Here is a 27,786-nt window from a genome sequence, read left to right as displayed (position 1 = left end):
TAAACTTCTTCATATTCTTTCAAGTTTGGTGCCTGCTTTGCATTTCTCCTAATTCTTATCTCACAGAAGGTAAACAGTAATGAGTATTTTGGACCAAACCACTACACTAAATTGGTGTTTCTGCCTGGTTACAAACCCAACCCGCTACAGGCTCTGATGACACTGAGGCTAAGTTTGTTACTGACAGAAGCATGCTCTCTTTTGTAACAAAGCCACACTGTGGAGGTTTGTTTTTAACCAAATGTGATACTAAAGAGTGCTGTCCGGGATCTAAGAAATTAAGGCCTTGATCTGACTTCTCCTGTCATTTGGCGGGGGTTTTTTTTACATTTCCGTGTGGCAGTCAAAGGGATGTAGTTGTCCTGTGACTGTATTTACTTTAATGAAATGAAACTTAATTATTTGGTGGATTGGCAGACAAATACTGTGATGTGTAGTTTGGGTCTAGATGTGGGTGGGCTGTTTCTTGCATCTACTAGTGATCGGAGTCCTTAGTAGGTACCAATTAAGAATAAAAAAAGGTGTTTAAAAGACTACTTGCTGGTAGATGTGGCAAACTCTGAAGGGCCATGGAGGAATGAGTGATGTCCATTTATAGGTGCTAGAATGCCTGGTCAGAAGTGGTCCATTCAAACATTATTAATTCCTGCCTAGGATTTTTAATTGGCTTTTGTTTCCTAATTGGAACATATATTTAGCAAACCCAAGATCTACTAGTATTTTTAGTGATTTGTACTTTGTTTAGGAATATCTTAAGGAGCTCAAAGCATGCATAAAGAGAGGAAAGACCATGGCTGGTTTTAAACTTGTAGTTTGTTTCAGTGGGCCTCAGCAATATTTCTTGTACCTGAAAATGTGTGTACAAAACCCTAGCTCTTAGAGCAACTAGTTCAGATGGAGACAAGTCTTACTCAGAATACTTTGTGAGTTACGAAGAAACTTGGCGATACTAAACTGTATTGCACTTGTATTCTAGACTTGGCTCCAGCCTATCTAATTGTTTGCATTCAATGAAATAAAAAGTGTCAAAAAGTCTGCAGTATCTTTTACAGGCATTTTTGGGGGGCCTAGCTGGATTTTTCATCGCATCATGGTCACAGCTTGCTTTTGTCAACTTAGCATTAGTCGCATTCTGTTTTGCCTTGGGAAGTGGTTCTTGGGGTCCATGTTTCTGTGCAACAGCTTGTTCCAAACCTTGCAAGAGGTGTGAAATTCTTATTTCATCAGAGCTGAGGTGAAGCTGCAAATAAGTATGCAGCATATGCTGAAAAGTTCTGTAGAAAACTGAAGTGGCTTGTAAGTTTGAGATTGATCTAGGAAAAAGTCCTTCTGTAATTTAGAGAATGGAGTATCTTAGATTTTGAACAGATCACCTTAGGTAGATTCAAATGTCCTATCCACAAGTGGGTGGGAAAATAACGCTTTTAGACAAGATTGGAACAGTATGATTGCTGACTTGGAGTGGGGACTTGCAGTGCCTTGATTCACATTACTGAGTGCATATATCTGTAAAACTTTTGAGTTCCCACAATGCTAAAGACATTGAAATGTGGGTGAAAGCCCTAGACTTCAGGGCTCAGATGCAAAACTTCTGTTGGAGTTGACTTATGTACTGAGAGACTTCAGTGTTTTTGGAGTTTTTTTCTAGTTTTCTGTCATCAGAAAGACGTTTAGGAGGAGTTAAATAATTGTTCAGTGGGAATTTTGTAGTGTAACAATTTTTAAACAACTTACCAGTTGTTAAATACTGTTGTGCTATAAATGTTTAATCTTTATTTTATAATGCCTTGTTGTAAATAAACTGACAATAGCACAATCTGTAACAACACATTTTAAAATCCAGAAAAGAGCACTTTTATTCTTATCTGATCTTCTATATATCATAGACCAGTCAGTTACATTTTGGCTTTCTTCCTCCCTTCATCAGGTTCAGTAACATGGGATTATCTAAAACCTATTTTGTAACAGTGCATCTACTCTTCATGTTTTAAAATCATGAAATACAGAATCTACTTCTTTCTTGACTGTTTGTTTCAATAGTTTGAAACTCTTGTTTCTGAGAGAAAAAATGTTTTTTAAATAGGTATTTATTCTAAAGCTACTGTATATCCCATTTAAACAGTTCATTTCTTTTCCACTGTTTTTTATTTATTGAATCTGTCAGGTAGTCTGCTTGATCTTTTTAGTCTGTTGGGGCACAAATTTCACGCTCTTGCCTTCTGCAGTTTTCTTACCATGTTTCAGAACATGAAGAAGCGTTTGTGTCATTCTTATTTCAGAGCTTGGGGGAAAGGCAGTGTGAATACAGACAGTTCTAAGTTTATTTGGAATATTTTCTTTCTCTTCAAAAGTGAAGTGTACAATTGGATGTTTAATCATACTCAAAACAGAATTCTGTAAGCACTGGATGCACATGATGATAATTTGACTCTTCTACAGTGTTTGGGAAAGCACCAGTCTCTTATTTCTTTAAAATGTTCAAGAGAACACAGACTATTTGATATGTTACATGTGAAGATATGTTTGTCTTAACTAAATGTCTCTTTCTCCTTGTCACTTCTGTTAGACTTTTGCAGAATCTCTGCTAGTGGTATATTGTATGAAAAGCCTTTGTTTACTTTCAGAGCCCTGGGTTTTCTGGTCTGCATTTTTTCTGACAATCTGTGTTTATAGAGATAACATGATCTTGGCAAAGCATGTAGTGCAGTATCTTTGCAAAAGCTGTCTGGTATTTCAGATAGGGAACAAGTGGAGAACTCACAGGCCATTGATCTTTAAGGAAACATTAAGTAAACTATCAAGCAAGTACATTTTCCTGAATTATAAAGATAAAACATCAACATTGCCGTCATAAATTATTCAGCAATACTAAGTATTAACATAGGGTTTAAGAAAAGAATGTATTCCTTTTGTAAAAATACTTCAGCTCTTCTGTTGAAGAGAAACAAGAAGTTGCAATGTTTATGTTAAAATATCTCTATATAATTACAATATTTATATATTGATATAAAATTGATTTATATATTGATATTGATACAGTATTTGAGCTCTGAATCATTATTTGATAGGCTTGTGAATGCATTTATATAGTCTTGACTTTACTATTTAATTAAACTTCTGCAGAAATCATTTGATTTGAAATATTTCTGTGTCAGTTGCTTGTATATCTCAGATTGTTGCTTGTATGTCTCAGATGGTCTTCTTTGTGTTTTGTTGTTTCGTTTTATGTGACAAGGCCCTGATTCTCTAAGGATCTATAAAAGTACTTAGTCATGGTCTTGTTGACACTGTATCAGATCTAAGTTGGAGAGCAGGGAGAGAAGTGTTGTGGGTTTGTGTTGGCTTTTCCTTTGAGTGGATTTTTGGGGGGATCTTCTGGGGGATTTTTTTATTTGTTTGTTTGCTTGGTTTTTGGTGGGGGGGGTGGGTGTTTTTTACAGCAGGGTCTTTTTTGGTATTAGCTGGCTGAGAACTTCAGGCTCTGTTCTCACCTGGGTTTTTAGCTGCTTCTGTAATACTAAAGAAAACTTAAATAAAAATGTAAGACATTTTATAGAGGTTGCATTGTATAGAATTATAATTTCTACAACCAAAGGTTAGCACTTGTGAATAATATTAGTGTCCTGGGTTCCTGTAACTGATGTGTCATTGTAGAGAGCTAGCTTGGTTTCCTTTACAAGACTTCAGGCACTTTTACAAAGATGAGGAAGAAGGCGGGCAATGACACCAAAATCCCCTAGAATCCCCCACTCCTTGAGGAGGGAATTTGTACAATGAAATTTGCATTAGATCTGACCTTTTGATATACAGTTTATAAACTGAAGCTGAAAAAGCAGGGTGGGCTGAAGAAAGTATTTCGGGAGAGTCTAAAGGAGACACTGACATCTATTGCTCTTGGCTGTTCGGAAGAGTTTGCTGATTCACTCTGACTTAACTGTTATCCTGTTTACATGCTGACAGTTATTGCTGCAAAGAGCTAATTTGTTGAAGCACATGTTTCCAGATTCTGTTCAGATAGTGTAGCTGGCGTAGGAATAGTTCCTTCATCCAGATGTTTTCACATTTTTGATGTCTCTGTCTCAGATTTACTGGGCTTGTTTTTCCCCATTTTTTTCACAGAAAAAAATGTTACAGGAATCAAGGTCATGCATGTTTTATCACGCAGCCTGTTACTGCAATTTTCTTGTCCAAGACCACTTTACCCTTTGCTTTTGTCAGGTGATGTAAACTGGGAGAGGAAAGAAGCCAAATAACCTATGAAACTGGGAGCAGCAGGGGTGACATCTTAAAAGTGTAACATTGTGGAGAACACAGTGGATCTTTTTTTGTTTTCTTTTTTTTGTAGGCAGAAGAGCTGGTTTGGGTTATGATTCTATTCTCCATGATACTTTACTGTGTATGGCAGAGTGTGAAAGTGTACTTTTAATCTCTAAAGGTAGGTATTTAGAAGTTTAGCGAAACTAGTAGTTTCAGTCGTGTTGTTCTGGAGTTGAAGCTGGAGGCACTGTTTCACCTAGAAGGATAGAATGAAAAGACCTAGTGATACTGTTTCATGGAATTATTTCTCACTTAAGTGACTGCAAATTTCTTAAACTGTCCTTGAGGTTTGAGTAACAGATTTTTTTCTTAAGCTGTTCTGATTCTTGGACAGGAATCAGGGTCTTTCATTCATTCCCCTCTCTTTTTTTTCTTTTGTCTTTTTTTTTTCTTTTTGAATGTTAGTAAATGCAATCTGTGTTGAAAGAGAAAAGCCACAAAATAAACCATGAAGGTGAAAGCATGTTTTTAAACACCGTTTTGACACTTCTTGTCTTTATAATGCCTCTTCCCCTTTCTGTTTACCTCCTACTTGCCTAGAGGAGACTTAGTAGTATCAATGCCCTTTCCCCCTGCTGCTCAGGAAAATTCTAGCTCTTTAGCCTTTTTGAGTTCCTGCATGTAGTGTAAACACATGTGTCAGTTACTGTAGAAGCAGAAGTTTTACTAAGCTCTGAAGAGGGAAGTTGTCAAGACTGGGGAAGTGAGATAAGAGTGCAAGAAAACAGAGATGGCAGAATTCAGAAGGAAAGTCCAAAAGAGTTTAACTTTTTAAAATCCAGCTCTTGGAAAAAGCTTCCTGAACAAATGCAAGCAGGGCAATTTATACTAATAGCCAATGGCAACTGGAAAGAGTTATAACTGGTTTTCCTCGCCAAAATGTTTGCTGTGAGAAACTCTTTTTCTTCTGTGGGGAAGAGAACCGTGTAATTTCTACCAGTAAATAACTCTGCTTGATGAAACTGTTGTGTTGCTGTTTGCTTAGAGGGTAATCTTTTTTATAGACTTGGAACTCCAGAGCTCATCTGTAGTGGGAGAGAATAAGGAACTTTGTCAAAGGTCTGATGTCTTTCAGAAGTACCAGACTAAGGCAAGTGGTGGATCTTGGCTGTTCTCTGTTCTCTCTATTCCACAGTTAAGCTGTTAAAAACAGAATGTACCTGGGAAACCCCTGCCTGCCGCAGAAGGCTGAGAGAAGAGTAACTGGTTTGAAACCTTTTCCATTGTGATACAGCTGGTGTCTACTGTGCCACTCTTTAGCACTCACTGACTGCAGCATGAAATGTGTATGACTTCTGATAGCTTAGCCTAGCCTGTGCGGTTCTCGACAGCATCTGTAGACTGACATCTGTTTTGCAGCTGTTGATGCTATTCTTTGGCCCTGCGGTACTGTAGCGGCAAATGCTGGTTCGTGTTTTCACAAATCACTCTTCAGTTATGACAGCAGGAACTGCATTTGGGAAAGAATAGCTAGCTTTCCTCAAAAGTGTCTTCCAGCATCACCTCCCTGCTGCCTCAGTCTTGCAACGTTTAAGAAAGCCAAGTAATTTCACAGACTACTTTGCTGTTACTGTACTTTTTGCTTTTGTTTGCACTTCTAGTATTTGTTTTAACTTATGAGTGTAGCTGTAACTCTTACATATTCTCTAGAGGTTGTTGAAGGGTTTTCCCCAACACAGTATTTTTAACAAAAATGCCCTTAATAGAATTCTTTTTTTTTTTGCTTTGGTGGTTTGTTGGAATATTTGTTCAACATCAAAATGTTATTTTTTCATTGAACTTTTTTTATCATCTCCTAACTTCTTCATAAAGCATTGGTAGTTTTTCTTATGTTGAAACTGGTGCTTTGATTGTTCAATGTAGAAAAGTGGTTCACTATTTTTTTGTAACCAAAAGCCAACCAGGCAGAATGAGACCAGTAGCAAGCAATCCTGCTTTTTACTTTGAATTAATTTCCTCCATGTACACAGGAATATTGGCAATTCCTATTTAATGTCTTTCTGAAAGAAATCAAAGAATCAATTAAGGAAGACCTGTGCTCTAGTAAGTAACTTTTTTCCCATGATCTGAGCTATTAAACAGTATTCGGTTTTCAGTACTGTTAATAAAGCAAAGTGTATAGTATGATGTGGCATACTTTTGGAAATATCACTTAGTCCTAATTTTGGTGCTGTCATCTTTTATTGCATCACTTTAGAAGAATTTGAGAGATACATAAGGGAATAATGGTAAATTGGTGATATTTTTCACATGCTTCATGCAAACAGTCTTCCTGACCCATTATCATTATTTTTCCTATGTTTTCCATGCATATAAAGATATGCAGATAATGGTGTCTCTGAATGGACTAAAGACCCTCAGATGCCATTGTCGTGGGACAGAATCTCTGCCAAATGATTGGGCAACCGTTTGAATTGCTTGGAAATTTTCTTATGAAATAGACTTGCTGAAATTTATCACCATGGTGAAACTGAAATGTTTTGCAGATATGGACCAGCTTCTGCCAAAGTTCTAATGGAATCTAAACAGAGCTGTTGCTTGTGGGCAGGTCTTTGATTTGATTACTTATCTGGTAACTCACCTACTTGGCAGGTTACTGTGGTGTTGAGGCTTTTACCTGAATGTGGTGTTCATTCATTTTCTGACAGCAGGCCCAGGTAGTTTTCTTCCTGCAATAAGTACAGCAATTACTTCATTCTGTTGTGAAGAACTTAGAAATCACAATTTTAAAATTTCTAATCAGAATGGAAAGATGATAATCCTCATATTAACAGCTTCTATCCACTTAGTTCCTGTGTGTCATGCAAGCAGCTCAGGCCAGGATCATTGCTCTTTCCTTACGCAAAAGTTCATGGACTGAATTACGGATACTGGTAGTGGTTTTCCAAGTGAAAACTATAAGCAAATGTTATCTTTGCTTTTCTGCCTTTCTTTTTTGGCATGTTTTGTCATTGTTATGTTAATCTGTCACCTTTCTTATGTATTTCTTGCTACTACATGCATTCAAATTTTGGTGTATTAAAAATTCTTGTGTGCTCTTAGTATAAAGCTGATAAAACAGGAAACCTCCTTGGGAGTTACTTAACTTTTTGCAGTTGTTTCTTGTAGGAGCAGTTGTTTTCTTATGTGGCTTTACTTCATGGCCGGGCAACAATAGGCAGAGCATATTAGAAAAATGACCATGAAAACTGAAGACATGCTCCTTGTTCAGTAAACTTCTTTGAATATGCTTTAGGACAATATTTTGTACTTTTGTGAAAGCTGTTTTTAAGGTCAGACTAAATGTTACCTGAGAGAAGACAACATAGTTTAGAGATTAACTTTATTTATGAACTTGGCACCTGTTATCCAAAAAATGGAAAAGAGTTCTCAGATTTTCCAGATTGCTTAGTATTCTTAAAGATATTGTTGAATATTTTGACAGAGTTAGTCAGGTGAATGTTTTCGCATGAATATGTATTGGAAATATATGAATCTGTTGATGTGAGGTTTTTTGTGAAATTCTAGCTGATGTGGCATGTTCTGATTGAACAAAGACTTCATAACCTCTTGTTGGTGCATAAAAAGCAGTTATTCTGTACAAGGTGATGTTTTAACAATACAGTACTTTATTGCCTGTCAGTATTGGTTCCTTGAATTTAGTATACTTTTGTTTTTAAAGCAACCCACCAAAACAAATCTGCATAGGCAAGGAAAATCAGACCAGATTAGCAAGGATACCACATCGTATATGCAGAATATGAATACTATTGTTATCTTCTTAAGATTTTAAACTTTTTGTAGCATAACAAGCTGTGCTGAGCACATGTTATGAGGAAGTTTAATTGTGCTCCTTTTGTCTGTGTATTGAAACTGAGCTGCAAAGACTGTAATTAAGTACAAAGTATACATGTTAAGCGTAAATCAAACAAACTAGCCAAAATAATTTGAAGCAGGAAACTGACTGACTTTTTTTCTTAGTTTGGATTTAGAGGCAAAAACTTTATTTTGGTGGTCTTGGAACAAGATACATAATACCCTTTAGAACCTTGTGATGTTCTGTTACTACTGAGTAATGTAAGACATCTTAGCACTTTTTGTGATACTTTGCTGTAATCCTTATCTCCTGTCGAGTGAGACCATCAGACAAAGTTTAATTAGAGAAGCTCCCATTGAGTCATGAGGTGCAGAAAGGACCCCCTTGCCTTCTAAACTCCTTCTTGGAGAGGAGCTTAGTGTGGCTGGATCCAATCTTAGCCCCAGACTAATAGTTCTAAGCCTAAGAAATTATAGGGTTGTGATTAACCTTTGTACAACTTTGTTCCACAGGATTAAGGAAGGCAAACCAGACATATTTATATAAAAATGAATTATTTACTATAATAAATGATTAGACATAAAGATCTTAATCAGAATTATTTACTATCCAGTATAGAAGCTAAATTAGGATAGTATAGTGTACTATGTCAAAGCAATTATATTAAAGCCATTCTATTAAAGCTAGCGAAGAAACCCCCTGAAAATTGTTAAGTAGAGATGGATGTTACTTACCCATAGCACCTACTGTGGACAAATCTGTTTCACTTAACCTGGAGGAGTAGAGGGGTATCCTCACCCAAGGGAGGAATCTCCACACACACTTCAAGAAGGGATGTGTTAAAAGAACCTGTTTGAAAGTGGAACTGGACTCTTAGAGTGTAAAGTGATTGTCAGTCATATCCAGGCCAACTGTGTCACCTTAGCATTTTTAGATGAGGATGCTTTGCCATATCTACCACATCTTCACCTCACTATCAGGATGTTTAACTTTGGTGTTGATGAGTCAGACTGGTTTTAGCATAATTCAACACCAAAAGTAGCATGACATGCCCCTTTTAGTTTACCACAGATAGCTTTGGAAAATAGGGCATTGTTTGAGTTCCATTACTCCATTCCAGGCAGAGCATCCTGCTACACCACCTACCCACCATCATGTGGGAAGGCTTTCATTACTTATGTTCATTTAAATTCCTTGAAAGAAGGATGTGTGTATAAGCAGATAGAAAGGGTGCTCATTGCTGTCATCTTTGGTTTACTGGCAATAAACATACTGAGTTGTTGGGAGACTGCCTATGTCTTCAAGGCCTTGCTTGTCAATAGAAAATGCTGCTTGATCTTTCTTCTTTCACTAGTAAACTGAGTAGTTGGTGACACAGGCACAAACACTAATTGTATTTATAGCAATTCTGAAGGCTTGTTGAAATAACAAATTCTGTACTGTGTTCTTTGCAGACAGTGGCAACTTGGAGATGATGGACTAATTTATTTTGACTGAGATTCATTAGACTCTTAAGTTAATTTTGGAACTGGGCATTTAAATCCTTGCAGCTACCAGAAATGTAAGCTGGTGTAGACTTGAACAAATAGAGGGAAGGAGGAAATGGGGGAGCTAGGTCACTGACAAGATGGGGCACTATGAGATTGGTACAGCAGCTCTGCTTCTGAAAGTTGTGTCAGATGAGACTTACTCAGTCTGAAAGTGTGTGAACTGAATAGTTTTATAAGGCCTTGATGCAGATCCTGTAAATGGGTATGTCAGTAAATGTGTGCTGAAGAAAAAGTAGTTGACTCTCTCTTTAAAAAAAAAAAAAGGTAGGGAGAGAAAGAAAGAAGTATGTTATGTGAACCTCTTCAGCTTGGAGTTTTTAATCTCTGAGTTTCCATGCTTCTTGTTCACAGCTATAAACTGCCCTTTCTTAAGCAAGCAGTCATTTTCGTTTGTCATATGAAGAACAGACTTGATATTAGGCTGCTTTATTGATTTTTGCCTTTGAAATGCAAGATGCAGTGTCACTGAGGCTATTCAAAATGTTGCAATCCTTATTTTGCTGGGTTTGTGGAAAAACTACATGGTTAAACAAAGTCAGATAAAATCTTCATGCAGTTTCGCTCAAAGTCAGGAGCCTGACGGGGAATTATGAATGGTAGGCAGTCCTGAGCATGGAACAGTATTTTCAAAATAGAAAATAATTTAGAATACCCACAGTGCCCCTTGATCTGAAACCTGTGTGAACAGGTGGTGGTTCTCTGCTTTATTTGAAGGTTGTGCTCTCAGATCAGTGTGCATGGAATGTGTGCTCAGTAGGTCAGAGATAGACGGGTCTCCCCCAGACAACCCCTTCCTCTCTCCCTCTGGGACTTCAGCACAGGTCTGGAAAACTTGCACTGACTCTGCTGGCCTTCAGATCAGATGCTGGTATGATCTGAAGCACTTGGAGGAGGTGCATACAAAATACATAGCTGTCCAAGCAAGGCAAAAGTGTCTCTCTCTAGAGCTAGTTTTGCAAGAGGAGAAACACTAATCATTGCCATCAGTTTGACTTCTGTGGGGAAAGAAGCTGAATTGAGAACTGCTCATTGAGATGGGTTCTTTTTTGGGGAGGGAAGAAGGGAGGGAGTGTGGTATTCATGACAGACTCAGTCAACACAGCACATGGCACTGAGGAAGCTGTGTTGATATCTTCACTCCTGTTCAGGGACAAACATAAAACATAAGAGTTCCCCCATTCTGAATTCTGCCCCCCTTCAACTTCCACGGTATTTCCCCCCCTCCCCCCCCCTCCCCTTTTTATTCAGTTTTTAAATTAATTTTTGATTCTCTATCAGGCACTTTCCTGTGTTGGGAGGGTCACAAAGGGAATGTATATATTTTTTCACTGCTGCAGGGAAGCTGCTGTTGTGCTTAAGCGCTTTCAAATAGGGTTTCCTGCAACCACAGAAGTGTTGCACAAAGAGAGCAGGGGTGGGTGTGCCCTTGCCCTTCCTGCTACAAGTCAGCTGGTCTTCCACATGAATTGAAATGAGTGGATGTTGTCAGTTTTCAAACAGAATTAATGGTTGTGGCTAAAGGGACATTGCTACATGAAGTGAACATTCCATGTCTCCTTTTGTGATTATTTTTCCTTTTTCATTTCTGTTTTCTTCATGAAATGCTATCAGCAGTTTTCATAAACTGATGCTATATTCACAGAAAAGAAAAACGTATGCAAAGAAAAATTGGTAATTACATTTGAAGTCAGTTATCTGGCTTCTATGCCAATTTCTTGCTAGAATTGAGAAGCAGTCTCAGTACCAAAAATGTGGTTTAATTTTTTTAAAAATTTTGTATTTTAGACAGCCCAGGTTAAAAAAGTTCTTGTCAAAGATGTCAGGAATTTGGGCAAATAAGATAGGAGGCGATCACTTTGTCTGTATCTAAATGCAGATTTGAATTCTTCAATAATCATGCATTATGTATTGTTCACAGCCATTAACATTTTTTAATATTGTGTTTTTATTGCAGATACATTATGTTCCACCTCTGCCTGTGTGCGTGCTTTGTCTGACTTTCTGTGGATTCCTGCAGCAAGTGGATGGCTTGTGACATGCTTATTTAAAGGGCTTCATCATTCCCATATTTAATACAGAGATCTCTCAAGTGATAAAAAGGTAATTGACTGTTGGGGATTTATCTGTAGTGAGAGGATGCTCTCATTTTTGAACCTTTGAAGTTGTACCTTTGAAGTGGTATGGCTAAAGACCCTGGCTCAGGAGGCTTCCCTTCAACAGCCACCTTTTGCCTCAAATGCTCCCCACCCCCCCCCCCCCCCCGCAAAGAAAAAAGCCATAAGTTGAAAAACAATCTTCAGAAGGCTGTGAATGTTGTGTATTATTAAATCATGAGAATTTTGTATGTCCTCCATGTTTTAGTGAAACGCCTTCTGTAAGTCATGATTTTTCATCTCATTTACCAGTTTCTTGATGGCTGACTTAAAAAGAACCATATGAATTACTGCAGCCCAGTGTGGCTGGTGAAAATAATTTTCAGATGCATTGGAGGAACAAACATCAACAGAGAATTGTATGTGAACATGTTCTGTCATAGATGCTGGTGATTGTGGTTAGAGCAATATAGGGAATGATTAATCTTATCCTTATATTATCTGGATTAGGAACATAAAATAATTCTATTGAACCAAATAATCTGTTCATCAATACCAGAATCACATCTTTCACAGCTAATGGTTTTCATCTCCAAAAGATCATCTTTGTATCTCAGATTTTGTTACCTAATCCTACTTATTACATGGATAATTGGGTAGGCCATTTTTTTCGTTGAGTCTTCATTATGTCAGACATCCACTTAAAGATGTGTGTAGACTTGGTATAGGTTTTTGTGCCAAACAAATACCTTTGTGGTACCAATTAACTTATCTACAAAAGTCCCATTCTCAATATATTAAATCCGTTCATATAGCTGTGAGAATTATTCACATTCTTTACAGAAACACAGAAATTCTTTTGAATTGCGGTATGATAACAAATCTGTATAACCTAGAAAATTATACTCAATGTGTTCTGCAAACAGGTTATTGTCTCCCAGTATATTTAGTCTCAAAATGCTTCACTTCATCAGAAAATAGGTTGTATTTTAAGTATTCTGGATCAACAGCAGTTATTTTCTTTTGCCATGTTTAATGTTTCTGTTGTGCTAGTATAGCGGTCTCTACATGGAGCAAAGCAGGGAAAACAAAGTGTGTCCAACTGGAGACTTGTTCTGCTAAGACATACAGGTGAAAGCAGTTTTGTTTTGTTTTTCACACCACCAGCAAGTGGGGACCTTGTGTTTCAGTTACTTTGAATGTGAGGCTCTGTCCGTATAACTGCTTTAGTTACATGATAGAGGCCAAGAAAATGTTTTCTATTTTCAGTGAAGAGAATGATGTAGGAATATTTCTTGGTTTAATCTGTTTTGTCTGCACTTTGATATAAAAGACGAACTTGAAACTTGAAAATTATTTTAATTTGAAGTCATGACACAGTTTTACAAATAGTATCTCTTGAGATTTTTTCACATTGTCACATGGAACCTTTGAAATTAGTGCAACAAATAGAATGGAGTAGAATATTCTGCTACAGTATTTACATTTTTTACTGCATTTTGTTGCTATTTCATATTCTTAGGTGTGATTAAGCAAGGTTCCCTTCTTGGTTTATTGAGTTTTTTTATACTGAAACAAAGAGGGAGTGATGGGAGTTTTTTGAAAGGACAAATATGTTGTAAATACAGACTTTATGAAGGAGAGGTAGGCACAAGTGTGTGTGTTTAGTACGCTTCTGAAACTGGCCAGGTTTTCAGTTAGGTTTACAAATTATATTTCCATTCAGTGTTGGACAGACATAATGCCAAGTGACCAAGATGAAAAGATCTGTCAGTTCAGGTGAAGGTTTGAACAAGCAGAGGATTAATATTGGAGTATATTGGGAAAACTACTGTAGCAATTAAAGACAGCTTCCTGTGGAAATTAAAGCTGTGGGTTAAAGCTGTGAATGTTTTATAAAAGCATGTTGTAGAGCACAAACATTATATCTTGCATAATGTTGACACAGGTAGTGAGAAATCTTTTAAATGTAATGTTTCTAGCAATGTGGTGGTTATTTTCTTCTAAAAAACAGTATTTCCTTGTTAAGACGGATGCTTTTTTCTTTAGTTAAACACCTACCTGTTACCTGTGCTACCTTTGCAGCTAAAAGCACATATCTTCTCATTTAAAGGTGGCTGGCTCTGTAAATGAGACACAGGGAATCCATATGTCCCCTACATAAGGGCTTAAGAAATGTAATGAATGACATTTGCATCTAGACATTAATTTTTGTATATTTATGTGTTGCTTAGTTTGGGAAGTAAAAGGGTGCATTTTTCACTTGGTGATAGTGTCTTTTTTCTTTTCTCTTTCCCCCAGAATTAGCATAATGGTACACAGTTTTATTCTCGTTTGTGTAATTGAATATTTTTGTCATCTCATAACTCAAGAAGTTAATGTTTTCCTTATTTAAGGTGTTCAGTCTTTTTTTCTTGCTGTTATAACTGTTGTGATTTCCATAGCACACATCATCTTTAGCCCACATTAAATATTCATACACTCATGCTTTCTTAAGTAATTGCACTTAGGAACAGAAAATTTAAAAAAAACCCCAAAACATGCTCCGAACAGCTCTTTTATGACAAAGGAACGTAGTTCAATACACACAAAAGCTGTTGAAAATAATGCATTAAGAATGTAATACTCATAAGCCTATGCAAAACAATAAACATATTTTTAACTTAAACAGTTAAATTTTCAAGTACAATATCTTTATTAACCATTCAATATCTCAGCAGCGACATGCAGACCCTTAGTGAGTTTGGGAATGACGCCAAGCTGACTAGTGCAGCTGAAGGGATTGAGGCAAGGGACACCATCCAGAGGCACCTTGACAGACTTGAGAAGTGAGTCCAGGGGCACCTCATGAAGTTTGACAAGAGCAACTGCACCTGGTCTTGCATCTGGGGTTAGACCAATCTCCAGGATCAGTACAGGCTGGAGGATGAATGGATTTGAGAGCAACCCTATGGATGAGGGCTTGGGGATCCTGGTGGATGAAAAATGAGACATGAGCTGGCAATGTGCACTTGCACCCAAGAAAACCAATTTTATGGTATAAAAAGAAGCATGGCCAGCAGGTCAAGGGGTGTGATCCTCTTCTCCTCTGCTGTGCTTTTGTGAGACCACATTTGGAGTCCTGTGTCTGGCCCTGGGGCCGCTAGCGAAGGAAAGACATGGACCAGTTGGAGTGGGTCCAGAGAAGGGCCACAAAAACAATCAGAGGGCTGGAGCGCCTCTTCGTGAGGAAAATCTTGAGACAGTTGGGCTTGTTCAGCTCAAAGAGAAGGAGGCATCAGGGGGACCTTATTGTGGCCCAAACCATTCTTTGATTCTAAAAAACCAAATCTTTATAACTGTCTTGTTTAAACCTATTTTCATGCTGAATTCATGCAGAATTCCAGGTGGTAGCTATTTGGAATCACTTTTAATAAAAGCAAGCTTTTAGACTGTGATCAAAGCCTTTGGCATAAACATGGATTATACCAATTAAAATTATTATGGAGTCACAGAGAAGCAAAGACATTCTTCAGCTGGCTTTTGGAATATGCTGTCTAATTTCATGGTTTTAAACCTTTTTTTAAATTATCAGATATACCTGTGGTTACTTAATGCATTATTAAAGTCTTCTTTTCTTTGATTACATTTATCAGAAAGGACTGTTAGCTTGCAAGCAGATTAAATGATTTTTCTGGAAGAAGGTGGTCTTGGAAGATCTCCCATTTATAGGTATAAACCAAGTCTTTTAAATTCGCATCTCAGCACTTGTTTTCTGAAGTGTTTGCTTACAGTGAAAACTTAGCTTAAAGGTGCTATTTCTGTCCTTCCCTTCATCGTGCCAGTTTGTGACCCAGCTAGTTATTTTGTCTTGTAGGTTTAAATTGGGAATAAAATGAGTTGTACAGATCTCTTTTGGCTTTCAGGTTTAAGTAGCATGTTGCAGTTGGACAAATGAGCACATACTGTCTAAAATCCAGTGAAAAGTGATAATCCTCTAGCTGGACTCCCAGTTAATACTTTGTTTTATCCTGTAATACTGTCTGTTACTTTTCCTCCAGGGTGATGTAGTAAATCAAAGAGAAACTTAGCTTTTCATAAACTGCCTAAGCCATTCTCTTGTATTCAAGTTTTAATGTTTTTTCAGTGTCAGAACAGTACTGTTATTAAATAGGAGTATTACAGATAAAACCAAGTACACTTAGTCAAGAATTTTTTCTTACATTTCTTTCAGACAAATGCTCTGAACAGAACGAAAACAAGCTATGGCTTGTCTTACAATGACAAATATGGAAAGTGCAGCAACTTCTACTGTCCACCAGAATGGTGACATCCGTGGGAGTAACAGTGCGCCCAAGCAGACAGAACCATTGCTTCAAGTGTACCTTTATCATTCTCCTGGGAAGACAGAAGGAGATTACCTTCAATTTTCAGCTGGAGAATATGTTGCAGAAGAGATTTGCACTGTTGCCTGTAAAGCCTGTGGTAAGTATATACCTAACAGTTGATCTAATGAAGCAGTGAAATTCAGCTTCATATGAGAAAGTTTTTAACAATCCAGGGCTCATCAAAATGGTGGCATTTAGACTGAAATGCTAATTTCTCTATTCTTTCAGAAGTAATTAGCACCAGATTGTAAAACTGTTCCTGTTAGAATGGTTGTGAAGCTGAATTGGGTGACTGCTGGATTTTTTCAAGTAATTTAAGGGTATACCATCCTTTAACTGAAAGTCTTCTTTCGTTGCGCTGAGATACAGTTTGAATAGTTAAATCATTGCAGGAGCTGTAAATAGCTTGAATTGCTTCCTGATGCAGCCCTGCAAAACAGATTGGTCCTGGAAGTTAAGTATATGTTGTATATAACACATGCTTAATCACTTTGCAGAAGGAAATTGTTCTATTAGATATAACATGACTGCTTGTGTGTGTGGTTAATGCTCTTTGTAATAGTTTAGGAAATCAAGTGTGACTAACATGGTGGTATATTTTAAATAAATAAATAATACATTGATATCTAAGTATGCCTTTGAATTGTTACATTTACCCAGAGTCTAGCATAAACCTGCAGGTGCCGGGTGTGGGTTCGGCAGTCACGTTGGGCGTCAGACTGTAGGTTCTGGGTGTGGGTTCGGTCTGGACCGGGCGTAGACGGTCGGTGACGAGAGATCTCTATAGTCAGATCTTGGAACATGCGGTTTATTGCAAAGGGCGTGGGTATAGGGGCACTGCTTAGAGCTGCCAGCCGCAGCTCTGAGCAGGCCCAAGAGAGCAAGAGAGTAAGCGGGTAAGTAACGAGAGAGAGAGAGCGAGAGAGGAATGAGAGTGAAGAAGTAGTGAGAGTGTAGTAAGAGTGTGCGAAGAGTGTGAGTAAGAGAGAGAGTGAGAGTAACTGAAGTTCTGGTTACAATACAATAAATCATCTTCTGTACTGAATATTCTAATTGTCACTAACCAATCTAATACAAGATACAAATCCTATAGCATTTACATACAGCCTATAAGAGTTCTTATATTACCATAGAGTGTTACATCTTAACTTCTAAAAACTACTCTTTGGACCCCTTCTGCTGAGCTAGTAGGGTCTGCTCTGACCCTTGGACCTGCCTGCAAGCAGAGGGTATTGTTCAATCAAGAGGGGATTACCTTCAGTCGGCCATACCATTGTTTTCCAGTTGTTCAGTAACTAAGATTTGGTATTTCAAAAGTGGCTTTCATTTCGATGTGGCCTGTAGTTTTCATATTCCCAAAATCTTTTGTCAGGCAATCATATTTATAAGGCTTTCCTGTTTCATCTTCCCCAACATAAACCACTGCTGAAATCTGTAGTAAAATAATTCAAGCATACATTTTGTGCATGCATCTTCCTTTCTTTGCAAAAGTACATTGAATTTTTTAATAAGACAAAGGAATTTCAATAATCTCTGGGTATGAAAGTGACCATCTTTTTGTTCCTCATGTGTGTGCACACAAACACGTACACAGTCTCTCCACATGTTGCGTTGGGTTGTCAGTGTTACAAGGCTGGATTTCTCTTTTAGCTTTCCAAATGTTGCATTTCAGGTGCAAATGAATTTAAAAGAAGGGCTTGTAATTCCAATTACATGCTTAAGAAAAGACTGGATGTGCCACTCAGTGCCATGTAGTTGACCTGGTGTAGTTGACCTGGGGTGGTGTTCAGTCATAGGTTGGACTTGATTTTCGCTAAGGTCTTTTCCAACCTAATTGATTCTGTGATTCTGTGAAATACTTGTTTCAGTGGGTCACAATTATGAAGCTGCTGACTCTGACTCTACAATTTTTGTCTCCGAACGATCTTAGACTTCTGTGATTTTATGGCTTTACTGTTTCTAAATATAGTTGTAATGACTTTAGTTTAGGGAGGAATCATTTTTCTTGTGCTGATAAGTTTCTTGCAGTGACTGAGCTACATGCTCTGAGTTGATAATTTATTAGTATATGCTAGTTTCACAAAGATTCTTCTGGGTTTAAGGCCCATTCTTCCTCTTAAATTCTTTAGGTGTTTCAGAGTCTGACTAAGGTCGGAGTTCAGAAAGTTGCTTTTCATGTAACAGGAGAATTTTAGATGGATAAGCACATATGATGAGTTCAGTAGAAATGCTGCCTGGTATTCATTCTGGTAGACCAGGAGGAAATTGGTATTTGGAGGTGTGCAAAACTTTAGCTTTGTGAGGTTCTTTTTCTCTAATGACCTTGTAGGCTGGAGTTTGACAGATGGACCTGGGAGTTTTCTGAAGCTAAGGTATCTTTTTGATGGTGGCCCCCTGTCATGGGCAGAGACACCTCCCACTAGATGAGGTTGCTCAGAACCCCATCCAGTCTGGCCTTGAACACTTCCAGGGATGGACATGGACAGCTTCTCTGGGCAACCTGTTCCAGTGCCTCACCATCCTCACAATAAAGAATTTCTTCCTGATATCCCATTTAAACCTACTCTCAGGTTGAAGCCACCAGCCCTTGCCCTATCACTGCAGTTCCTGATGAACCGTCCATCTCCACCTTCCCTGCAGACCCCCTTCAGATACTGGAAGGTTGCTGTGAGGTCTCCATACAACCTTTTCTTCTCCAGGCTGAACAGCCCCAGCTTCCTCAGCCTGTCTTTGTAGGGCAGGTTCTCCAATCCTCTTACCAACTTTGTGGCCTCCTCTGGCCTTGCTTCAACTTTCCATGTCTTTCTTATGTTAGGGGCACCAGAGCTGTTTAAGATGTGGTCTCATGAGATCAGAGTAGTAGGGAAGAATCTCCTCCCTCGACCAGTCTTTAGGTCTTTTTTTGGGTAAAGTTTAAATTGTTTTCTTTAGCTAGAATCTTGTGACATTCCTGGGAAAATGTGCAGCCCCTGTCATGTATGATATTCTTTTCATCTACATCAAAAACATAGAAAATCAAATTCCTGCTAATTTACAAATCTAGTTAGACTTCATACTCTATTACCTGTTTTGTCAGACCTCACCAGCCTCTCAAGACTTCTGGGATAGTTTCTGGTTTGCTGGGAGGGCTAGTACTCTAACTCCTATGTGTACCCTCTTATACTTGACTGTTTTAAACATAATTTTGTATGAACAGTACTCCTGATCAGGTTGTTTTTACAATTTTCTATTGCTTCAGCTTGGTTCACCACAGTTTCTAAAATACATCACTAGTGATTTATACTTGTACGAAGGAATTGTTTCATCATTTAAGACTTTATCCTTGTAGAGCTGAGGCAGACAAAGCCCTTTGAAAAGTGGCTTCTGCCTAGCAGATACTAGGACAGTACTGTACAACCTTCTTCTCAAAGGATCTGTAACTTCTTTTCTTTCTGAATTAGTGGAAAAGGATAAAATGGCTGTGGGTTTTTGTTCTGTTTCATAACAGTTATTAGTGCTTAAATCATGTGGCATTGCTGCTTCTTTTTTTTTTTTTTCTTTCGTGTTTTTTGGGTTTTTTTTCTGGGAGGTTTTTGTGGTTGTACAGCAGAACACATATGTTTCCATACGGTCAAATAACGTTTATGTCGGCAAGACTCATCTTTCGGGAGTTAGCTATGAGTCAGAATACTTCATAAGAAGGGAGTCATTCAGGTGGTAAGCAAGACTGAAATGTAAAAAATTTTGAGTTGTTAACTTTGTGATCTGAACAACTGACAGATCTTTTGATATCAGAGCTGATTACATCCAAGTATGACTGTTATTAGTGGCAAGCAGGACTCGATCTAGGCAAACATCAGCAGTCAGAGAGACTCTCGTTACGTCCCTTTTAAACAGTTCAAACAGTTGAAGGATTTCCAGTCGCTGCCGGACTTGACTTTAGATCTGTTATATCTGGTATATATTGGCTATAAAAACATTAGTCTGTCTAAATATTATTCTGCCAGTTTCATACATGCACACAAGAGGTCAGCCCTTTTTTTTTTCTATTTTATTTGAAAACAGTTTTCTGCTTTTGGAAAAATAGAAAAATATTTGTGTGTTTGTATTTTTTTATAAGGAAAATTGAACATAAAAGTGAATATCACATCTCCAAACAGAAATGAAAAAATAAGTTATCTTGAAATTAAGTTTAAATTTATGAGTCAGTTGTGGTTCAGTTCTTGTATGTTAGCTAGTTAATTGCCAAGTAAAATATTAGAAATGTCACACCAAATTGAATAAAAGGTATTGCTCTCAGCCTGAGGGGGAAAGTGGTATTAGAGGAACTAACTGATGATGGAGATGAAATATGACAGAGAAATTGTTCTAGAGGTTGCAGAATCTTTGTGTTAGGTGTATTTTCTAAATTCAGAATCAGAGACTTGTTTTCTCAAATCGTGATCTTAGACCCTTTAATCTTCTCTGCTCTCTGCCAAGTAAGTAGAATTTCTCTTCTAGGCTCTTTTTCATGTCTTCACAGTCAATTTATAAGACTATCAAGCAGTGAAGGCCATTTGAACAGAAGTTTAAGTAATGATTTGAGAAAGCCACCAGAGTGGTGCAAGAGAGTCCTAATACAAACTTGATGTGATGTTTTACAGCATAAATAAACATGATTGTTTACAGGAAAGCTGTAAACTTCGTTCATAATTTTTCTTTTATTCAAATTCTAAATTATGAAAAAATCTAGAAATCTGTTTAAAAATTAGCATGTGTAATTGAAAATAACGTGAATTTTGTTGTGGTATAGGTAAGTCAGATACAGACTACTAGAAACATCTGAAGTCTGAATTTGAATCTCGAATGTGTTCATTTGTATACAGAAAGAAATGTACTTGATTTGTATACTTCATTACTGTTACTATGCTATATCAGTAATTTTGTAATAAGATAATTCCCAATGTCTTTTAAGTGGATTTCAGAGATTTTATCATTAGACAAAGTAATTAAAAAACATAAACAACTTTAGACTGTACACAGTAACTTAATGGAATACTAAGTTATACAGAAGATTATTATAATATGGCAAAATAATTTTCTTTTAATATGTAAAATAACAATTTGTTTATTTATTCCATTGGCTGAATAATATGAGTAAAAAATATGTGCATCACTTGTACGTGTAATCCAAATTTTTACAGGATTAAAGTTAAAAAATTGAAGATATTTTTAGGTAAGTGAGTTTGTAAATCATGGCTCAAACAGTTACAGTTACAAGCTTTGCATAGTTTGGTGTTAGGCAAATAAATTTGTGCCATGTTCTTGAAAATCTTAATAAATTAGTAGCCAAGTATAACCACTTTAAGTGTAACCAGAACATTTGAACAACACAATGAAAAATGTTTTGCTAATGCAGGAACATAATATTGTGTAGCATCTTGATTTCTGTCATGGCTTGTCCCCTGGTGTATGAGAACCCTGAATTTCTGTAGAATCTATCTGACTTTATCTAGTTCTTGATAGACTTTTGTTCTTATATCCACATCCCTTTCTGTTTGGATCGGTAAACTCTGTAATCTTTTTAATGGAATATGTAAACTTTTAAATCTTTTTAATTGAATCTGTAAGCTTTTACATCTTTTAAAAACTTTTTAATTGAACTAGAATCCCAAGAGGGAACAAGTTTTGAAATTCTGACAAGGTTGCTGAGTTTTGGACAGCTAGCAGTTAACAAAAGACCTTGATTCTGTTGAGTTCGGGGGGGGGGGGGTGGGGGGGGGGGTGCTTAATGTTGATATCCTGAAACTCCACCTAGGAACATTTTAATTCTCACCATCTGAATTGCAAATAGGTTGGAAGTTCCATCGTATTTCCCTTGAAAAATGCTGATCTCTCTTGCAAAACCATAAAACAGCAGAGAATTTTTAATTATAACTATGTAAAAACACTATTTCAAAGCATTTTATGTGACAAGTGCTGGCAGTGTTTGCATTTAATTAAATGTTTTCAAGGGAGAGACTGCATTGCATAATGTGATGATTTGTAGGACCTCTTTACTTGTATGCTTTAGAAGAGATTCCTTGCTACTAGCAAGGGAATTCTAGGCCAGTTTTTTCTAATATGCTGAATTTCCAGAATTGACATGACTCAGGGTTCACATGGCTCTGAGTTATCATTGAGCGTAACTGTTCACTGAGGGTTGGTTTTTCTGTTTGGTGGTTTTGTTTTGTTTGTGGGGTGGGACATGGGGAGCGGGGGTGTTTGTTTGCTTGTTTTCGTGAGGTGGTGGTGTTGTTTGGTTTTTGTTTGCCTTCCTTTAGGTGATAGCCTTTCCTGAAAATCCACACAGAACATGCAGCCCCCTGCTGCTCCCCTGCTAGCTGGGGAATGAATTAATCAGAATTCTGTTTTTCCAGGAAAAGAAATACAAGCTTTGATTGACTATTCAGAAAGCATTTTGTTGACAGGATAGTGGCATTGAATGGGATGTTAAGGGTTTGGTAAGCCTCCAGTTTGTATGAATGATGAGTGCAAGATACTATTTTAATGTCAGAAAAATCAAGCAGATTTCCATCTGGTATGTGCAAGGGTACATAAGTTTTAAATAGTTTACTTGCACTTGTGTGAGAACTGATGTATGTATTAGACCTTTTATATAGAAAATTTGAGATCTTTAAAATTGCTTTTAATCATTCAACTAATTGCTTTTATCTTTTTATGTCTAATAACTTACATGCTTGAATTGAGAGTTTCATATGACAGTAATTCTATTGCAGACTCTGCATGGCTTTCACATTTCATAGAGGTGTCATGGCTTGTGATTTACACTTTCTGGTTTTTATCTTTTCTTAAAAGCAGGACATCAGCTTATAAAAACGCACAGTATGGGAGAAAGGATTCCTAGTGCCAACGGAGGAGGATATACAGAAAAACTGTATTTTCTTAGCTGCTTCAGGATAAATGAAGTAGTGAGACTTGTCTGGATGTGAAGCTCTAAAATCGTGAAGAGGAAAAGAAGAATCTACTTTTTTTTTTTTAGGGTTGAAGCAGAAGTTTGAAGTATAAACTTATGCTGTGTTGTAGTCTTTTGTGATGTTACTTGACAGTCTGTATAGCATGACAAGGCTCCTTTCTTTAGCCTTATGTAATAAATAAATTGTAAAGAGATCTTCTCATTGCAATAGTCCAGAAAATTTACTTGTTAGCCCTTGCTGGAGAAGCAAAGCAGAGAAAATTCTGATTAAGTATGTCTGGGTCACTATCTTCTCTCCTAATTCATCACTAATTGAGTTGATAGCATGGTTAATGCAGTGCAAAAATCCAAGGGAGGCTTTTCAGTAACTGTTGTGAATAGCTTTTATGATTTTACTTGTGGTGAAAAATACATTTCTCCTAAGTTTTCACTGCTGTTGACATGTCTAGGCTTCAGCAGAAGGCTTTTATTCCCCGTGCTAGTTTTTTGGTTTTCATTGTTTCTAGAGAAAACATTTAAGTACTGTGGTTATCACCACTTGAAAATTAATAGAAATTAACCTTCAATTAATAGAAATGGTAAGAGTTACATGAAAAGAGAAGTTTCTGGCCTCTTTGCTTTAGTCAGATTTTTGTGGACAATTTTCAAGACGTTTTTTAATAAAGGGATTTGCTCTGTTTTATGATTGTTGAGCATTAAGTGTAGCAAAGCAAATGCATAATTCTCAAGGGGAATGGATAAAAAAGTGAAACTCTTTTTCTTGAAAAACATGTATGATCTCTATGTCCTTGAACACTGTCAGTGAATGGTGCAGGTTACCATTTAGAACTATAAATGCCAAAGTATGAGGGATGGAAGGGTACACAGTTTACTTTTCATACAAAGGAAGAAAGAGGAGGGGGGAGAGGTTAATATAAATATTTCTGATTTTATGGGGAGTACCACAGTCTGTCCCCTACTTGGTTAAAGTTTCAGAATGGCAATGATATGATCTTGAAATATCTGTGGGGTTTTTGGAGGGGTGGGGTGGCATGGTGGTTGTCGTGTCTGTAGTGTATTTGGTCAAATACAGCAGCTTAGCATTTGAATTTAAGAATACTATTTTGAAATGTTTTCTTGTTCAGTGTGCTTACATGGGATGGTTAGTAGTTTGGGTAAATGTATTAGTGAGACTAGGTAGGTCTCACTAGGTATATAGGTAAATACTCAGTATTGCCCTGAATGATGTTTAGCATAGTGATTCTTACATGCATTGCACTGTAATTGATCTGAAATTGTTTGGGATACAGACACCAAATTGAACAATATTTAGTTGCATGGGATAGGTTTCTTTCTAACTCCATAAAAAATTTCTCAAAACTTGGATGGATCAAATATGTCTTATTGTGCCATAGATTTGCAACATTTAGAATTACAGCCAGTCTTTCAGTTACTAATCCCTTCAGGTTTTTTTCTGTGGAGGTTTTGTTTCATTTTGGTTTCTCTTTCATTGCCTTATGTAATTATTTTCCATTTCTCTAGTTTCCTTAAGTCTATGAGTCCTTTTCATAGAAAGTTGTGTTAGGACTTGCAACTCTGGTATGTTTTGCAGAGCATTGGTTTAAGAAAGTGTCAGATGATTAGCCTACAGATTTCAGCAATTTCATCTTCACAACTGCACAATAGAACTCTAGTTCTTAGCCCTCTTACTGAACCCCTATGGGGCAAACCGTTTTCTGTATCAATTTAATAAACTAGTTGTTGTTTAAGACCAAAATACGTTTTGTTCCAAAGGGTTATGTAGTTTTGTATGTGAAGTTGATTGGTTGTTCGTTCTTCTGATTGTCTTACATGCAGTTTAGATGTGATGAAAGAAATGTGGGGTCTGCCCCCTTCAGTAATTACCTAGATGTTGTTTAGAACAGAAAGAAGTAAAGGATTTTTTTTTTCTTCTGGTTTCTTGTGAGAATTTCAGTTACTTCATTCTAAGTCTTTGAATAAGGGTGTGGGTACTTTGCCTTTTCCCAGAACTCTTTTGTCTCTTAAGGTCGTTTAAAGTTATTTCTATTGTCTTTACCTGTTCTTTTTTAATTCTTTTTTTGTCTTCTTACTCCAAATGTATTGCTTTAATGTAAAGTTTTCTTTAGATATGACCTACTGTGACTTTGACATTGTAATTTTTCATCCTCCTCTCTGGCCTTTAGGCCTGTTTCTCTTCCTATCTTTAATTCTAAAGACAGAATATATGTGTCAGTACTTGCAGTTCATCCTTTTGTGCTGTCCGTTTTCAGGCACTTAACCTGTTTTCCAAATCTAACACTGGCATCACATGGATGCATAACACTGCAGCACAGCATAGTGATTAGGCTGTGTTTCAGCTGGGAGCCTCAAAGCCAAATTAAAATTCTGGTGCTGCTGAACAGTTGATGCTCAGCTGATTTCTGTAGTTTCAGATTACGTAGGATTGCTTGTCAGTTATCAGTAGCATAATTGTAGTGGTTTGGTCCAAAATACTCATTACTGTTTATCTTCTGTGAGATAAGAATTAGGAGAAACGCAAAGCAGGCACCAAACTTGAAAGAATATAAAGAAGTTTATTAACAGACCTAAAAGAAGAAAAAAAAAACCCATACCACGCCTTCAGAACACTTCTCCCTTCTCCCAGTGGCAATGTAAAAAGACAACCCTTGAGATGTTCAGTCTGTTTATCACTTCCATAATAACCTTGTTCAGTCCATTTAGAAAGAGGAGTCTCTCTTGTCCATGCTATGAAAACATTATCACAACAAGACAGCCGCCTGGGTTGGTTCTCTGCTTGCATGTGAGTCCCTTCCCATGATATTGCAGCTTTTCCCACAACTGCTTTCAAGGGTCCACTCTTGAATTACTGGGATACAATTTTAAGGTTGAGCCATTCAGCAACAAAAGTTCTCTTCACCCATCTCTGGGAGCATTTCATGTCTAAGAACAGAGGCCCTTCTCCTTCCCTGGGAGCAAAGGGTCCTCCTCATCTTCATCTCTAGGACTATCTCTGGGAGCATCTCTAGGAACTGAGGTCTTCTCCTTTTCCATTTGGAGTAAGAGTCCTCATTGCTTCCATCTCTCCCTGTTCAAATTTCTCATGAAATGACAGCTGCGTCAGCATCTGCCTAGCTCAGCGCAGGTGCTTTTGCTTACGAGTTGAACACTCCACCCCCCCATGCCTTCATGAAATTACAATGGGTACTCTGATACATCATAGCTTTACCACAGAATTTCAGCTTTAAGCACCTCCTCTTTCTCCTCCCTCAGATTTTCAGCTCTTCACAGCACTAAAAGTGTTAATCTCACCCGAGCCTTGCAGCTGGAATTTTGCTTATCGTTGTTGGTCACATGATCTGTGCTGGGCAGCAGGGCAGCTTCAGCTGAATCTTGGCCGCACTGGAGAGGGGGAGCTGCCTGTCTGCCCATAGCAGGAATGTGGGGGGGGTTCCACAGGTGGAACAGGGCCCATCGGCTCCAGGATGGCTGTGGCCGGGCCCGCTGGCCCCTGCACGGGACCCACAGCCACCTGTCCCAGCGCCAGAAATGAGACAGAGGGAGCTCTGCCAGGGGTTTGTCTATTCCTAAGTGTGGATCACAGAGGCGGTCACAATTTTAAGTGGCTAAAAGACTTGTCTGTATTCAAGCTGGCCATCTGATAGGTTCTGTCAGGTCACAGAGGAAGCTGTAAGCACCCCTTTGCAAGAACATCACTTCCGAGACTATGCTTGCGTTAACCCATGACAATAATTCAAAGTTGTTGAGGGGAAAAAAATATTTTCCCCTCCTGTTTTATTTTAATAATATATGTTTGGGTTTGTTCTAAGCTGAGTTACTAAAATGGAAATGGCTTGTGGTTGTCCTAGTCATTATAACTTTGTGTCGCTTTACTTCTAATTTTTATGTCAATCTAAAGTCTTAAAATCAATGCTTAGTCTTAAAATCAAAGCTCAAATCAAATGATCTGATTTTGGAAAGGCAAGAAAAAAAATCCACTGTTGTAAGCTGTTTCTAAACCAAGAGGCTAAGAAGACATTTTATTAAAAGCCATACAGAGAAAGTCTTGTAATATAACAGTGAGGTATAGGGCAACAGGTGAACAGAGTCTTCAGTCAGAAAACATAAAGGAAGAATGAGAAATTAAACTGGCAAAGCAGCCTGGAGGTTATGGGATCATGATTGCTGTGTTGTTGGCAATACTGATACCTGCTGCTGGTAGCAGTAGAGCTCTGTGGCAATCTACTTTTAACCCACAGTATTTTTTTAATACTTTGCGAAAACACTTTCCTATTTATGTTTGCTTCTCTGTTCTTCATGTAGGTATCATGCCAGTGTATCATAACATGTTTGCGCTCATGAGTGAAACAGACAGAATGTGGTATCCCCCAAATCACATCTTCCATGTAGATGAAGCAACCAGACTCATCTTAATTTACCGGATAAGGTAATAATCTAAAGAAAACGTTACACACTTTTCATGCTAAAAAAACCTGAGAAAACACAACCAATATGATATTTAGTTGAGCTGTAGTTTCTCTTAGAAGTTATGGACAGATTGCTGGTGCTTTCTGGAAAACAAGGAGCTAAAAGAATCAAAAAATATTGGAGTGATATGAATTATGTACTTTATTAATTTTATCTGTCTAGTTTACCACTGTCAGATTGAAGAAACAAACAATAAAAATACAGCAGAAGTAAAAATAATACCTTTCTTAATAATGATACATCT

General features: G+C 37.5%; 1 protein-coding gene across 7 annotated transcripts in view; it reads left to right on the top strand.

Annotated features, from left to right (window-relative positions):
- JAK2 (Janus kinase 2) overlaps positions 1 to 27,786 on the top strand; it is a 96,019-nt gene that overhangs the window by 28,673 nt on the left and 39,560 nt on the right. For 3 of the 7 annotated variants that reach the window (XM_048291099.1, XM_048291094.1, XM_048291093.1), the window contains 3 exons: positions 11,618 to 11,763; positions 15,970 to 16,220; positions 27,378 to 27,501. In XM_048291099.1, the coding sequence (XP_048147056.1) occupies positions 16,001 to 16,220; positions 27,378 to 27,501 (344 nt within the window). In that variant the 5' untranslated portion in view covers positions 11,618 to 11,763; positions 15,970 to 16,000. Of the gene's footprint in view, positions 1 to 4,345; positions 4,436 to 4,888; positions 5,306 to 5,505; positions 5,725 to 11,617; positions 11,764 to 15,391; positions 15,468 to 15,969; positions 16,221 to 27,377; positions 27,502 to 27,786 lie in introns of those variants that run through there. The other 4 variants (XM_048291098.1, XM_048291095.1, XM_048291096.1 and 1 more) reach the window with 4 other exon arrangements.

Source organism: Corvus hawaiiensis, chromosome Z (assembly GCF_020740725.1).
Source record: "Corvus hawaiiensis isolate bCorHaw1 chromosome Z, bCorHaw1.pri.cur, whole genome shotgun sequence".
Taxonomy (NCBI): Eukaryota; Metazoa; Chordata; class Aves; order Passeriformes; family Corvidae; genus Corvus; species Corvus hawaiiensis.
Note: the sequence above shows the minus strand (reverse complement) of the source record. Positions and strands in the feature narration are given on the sequence as shown.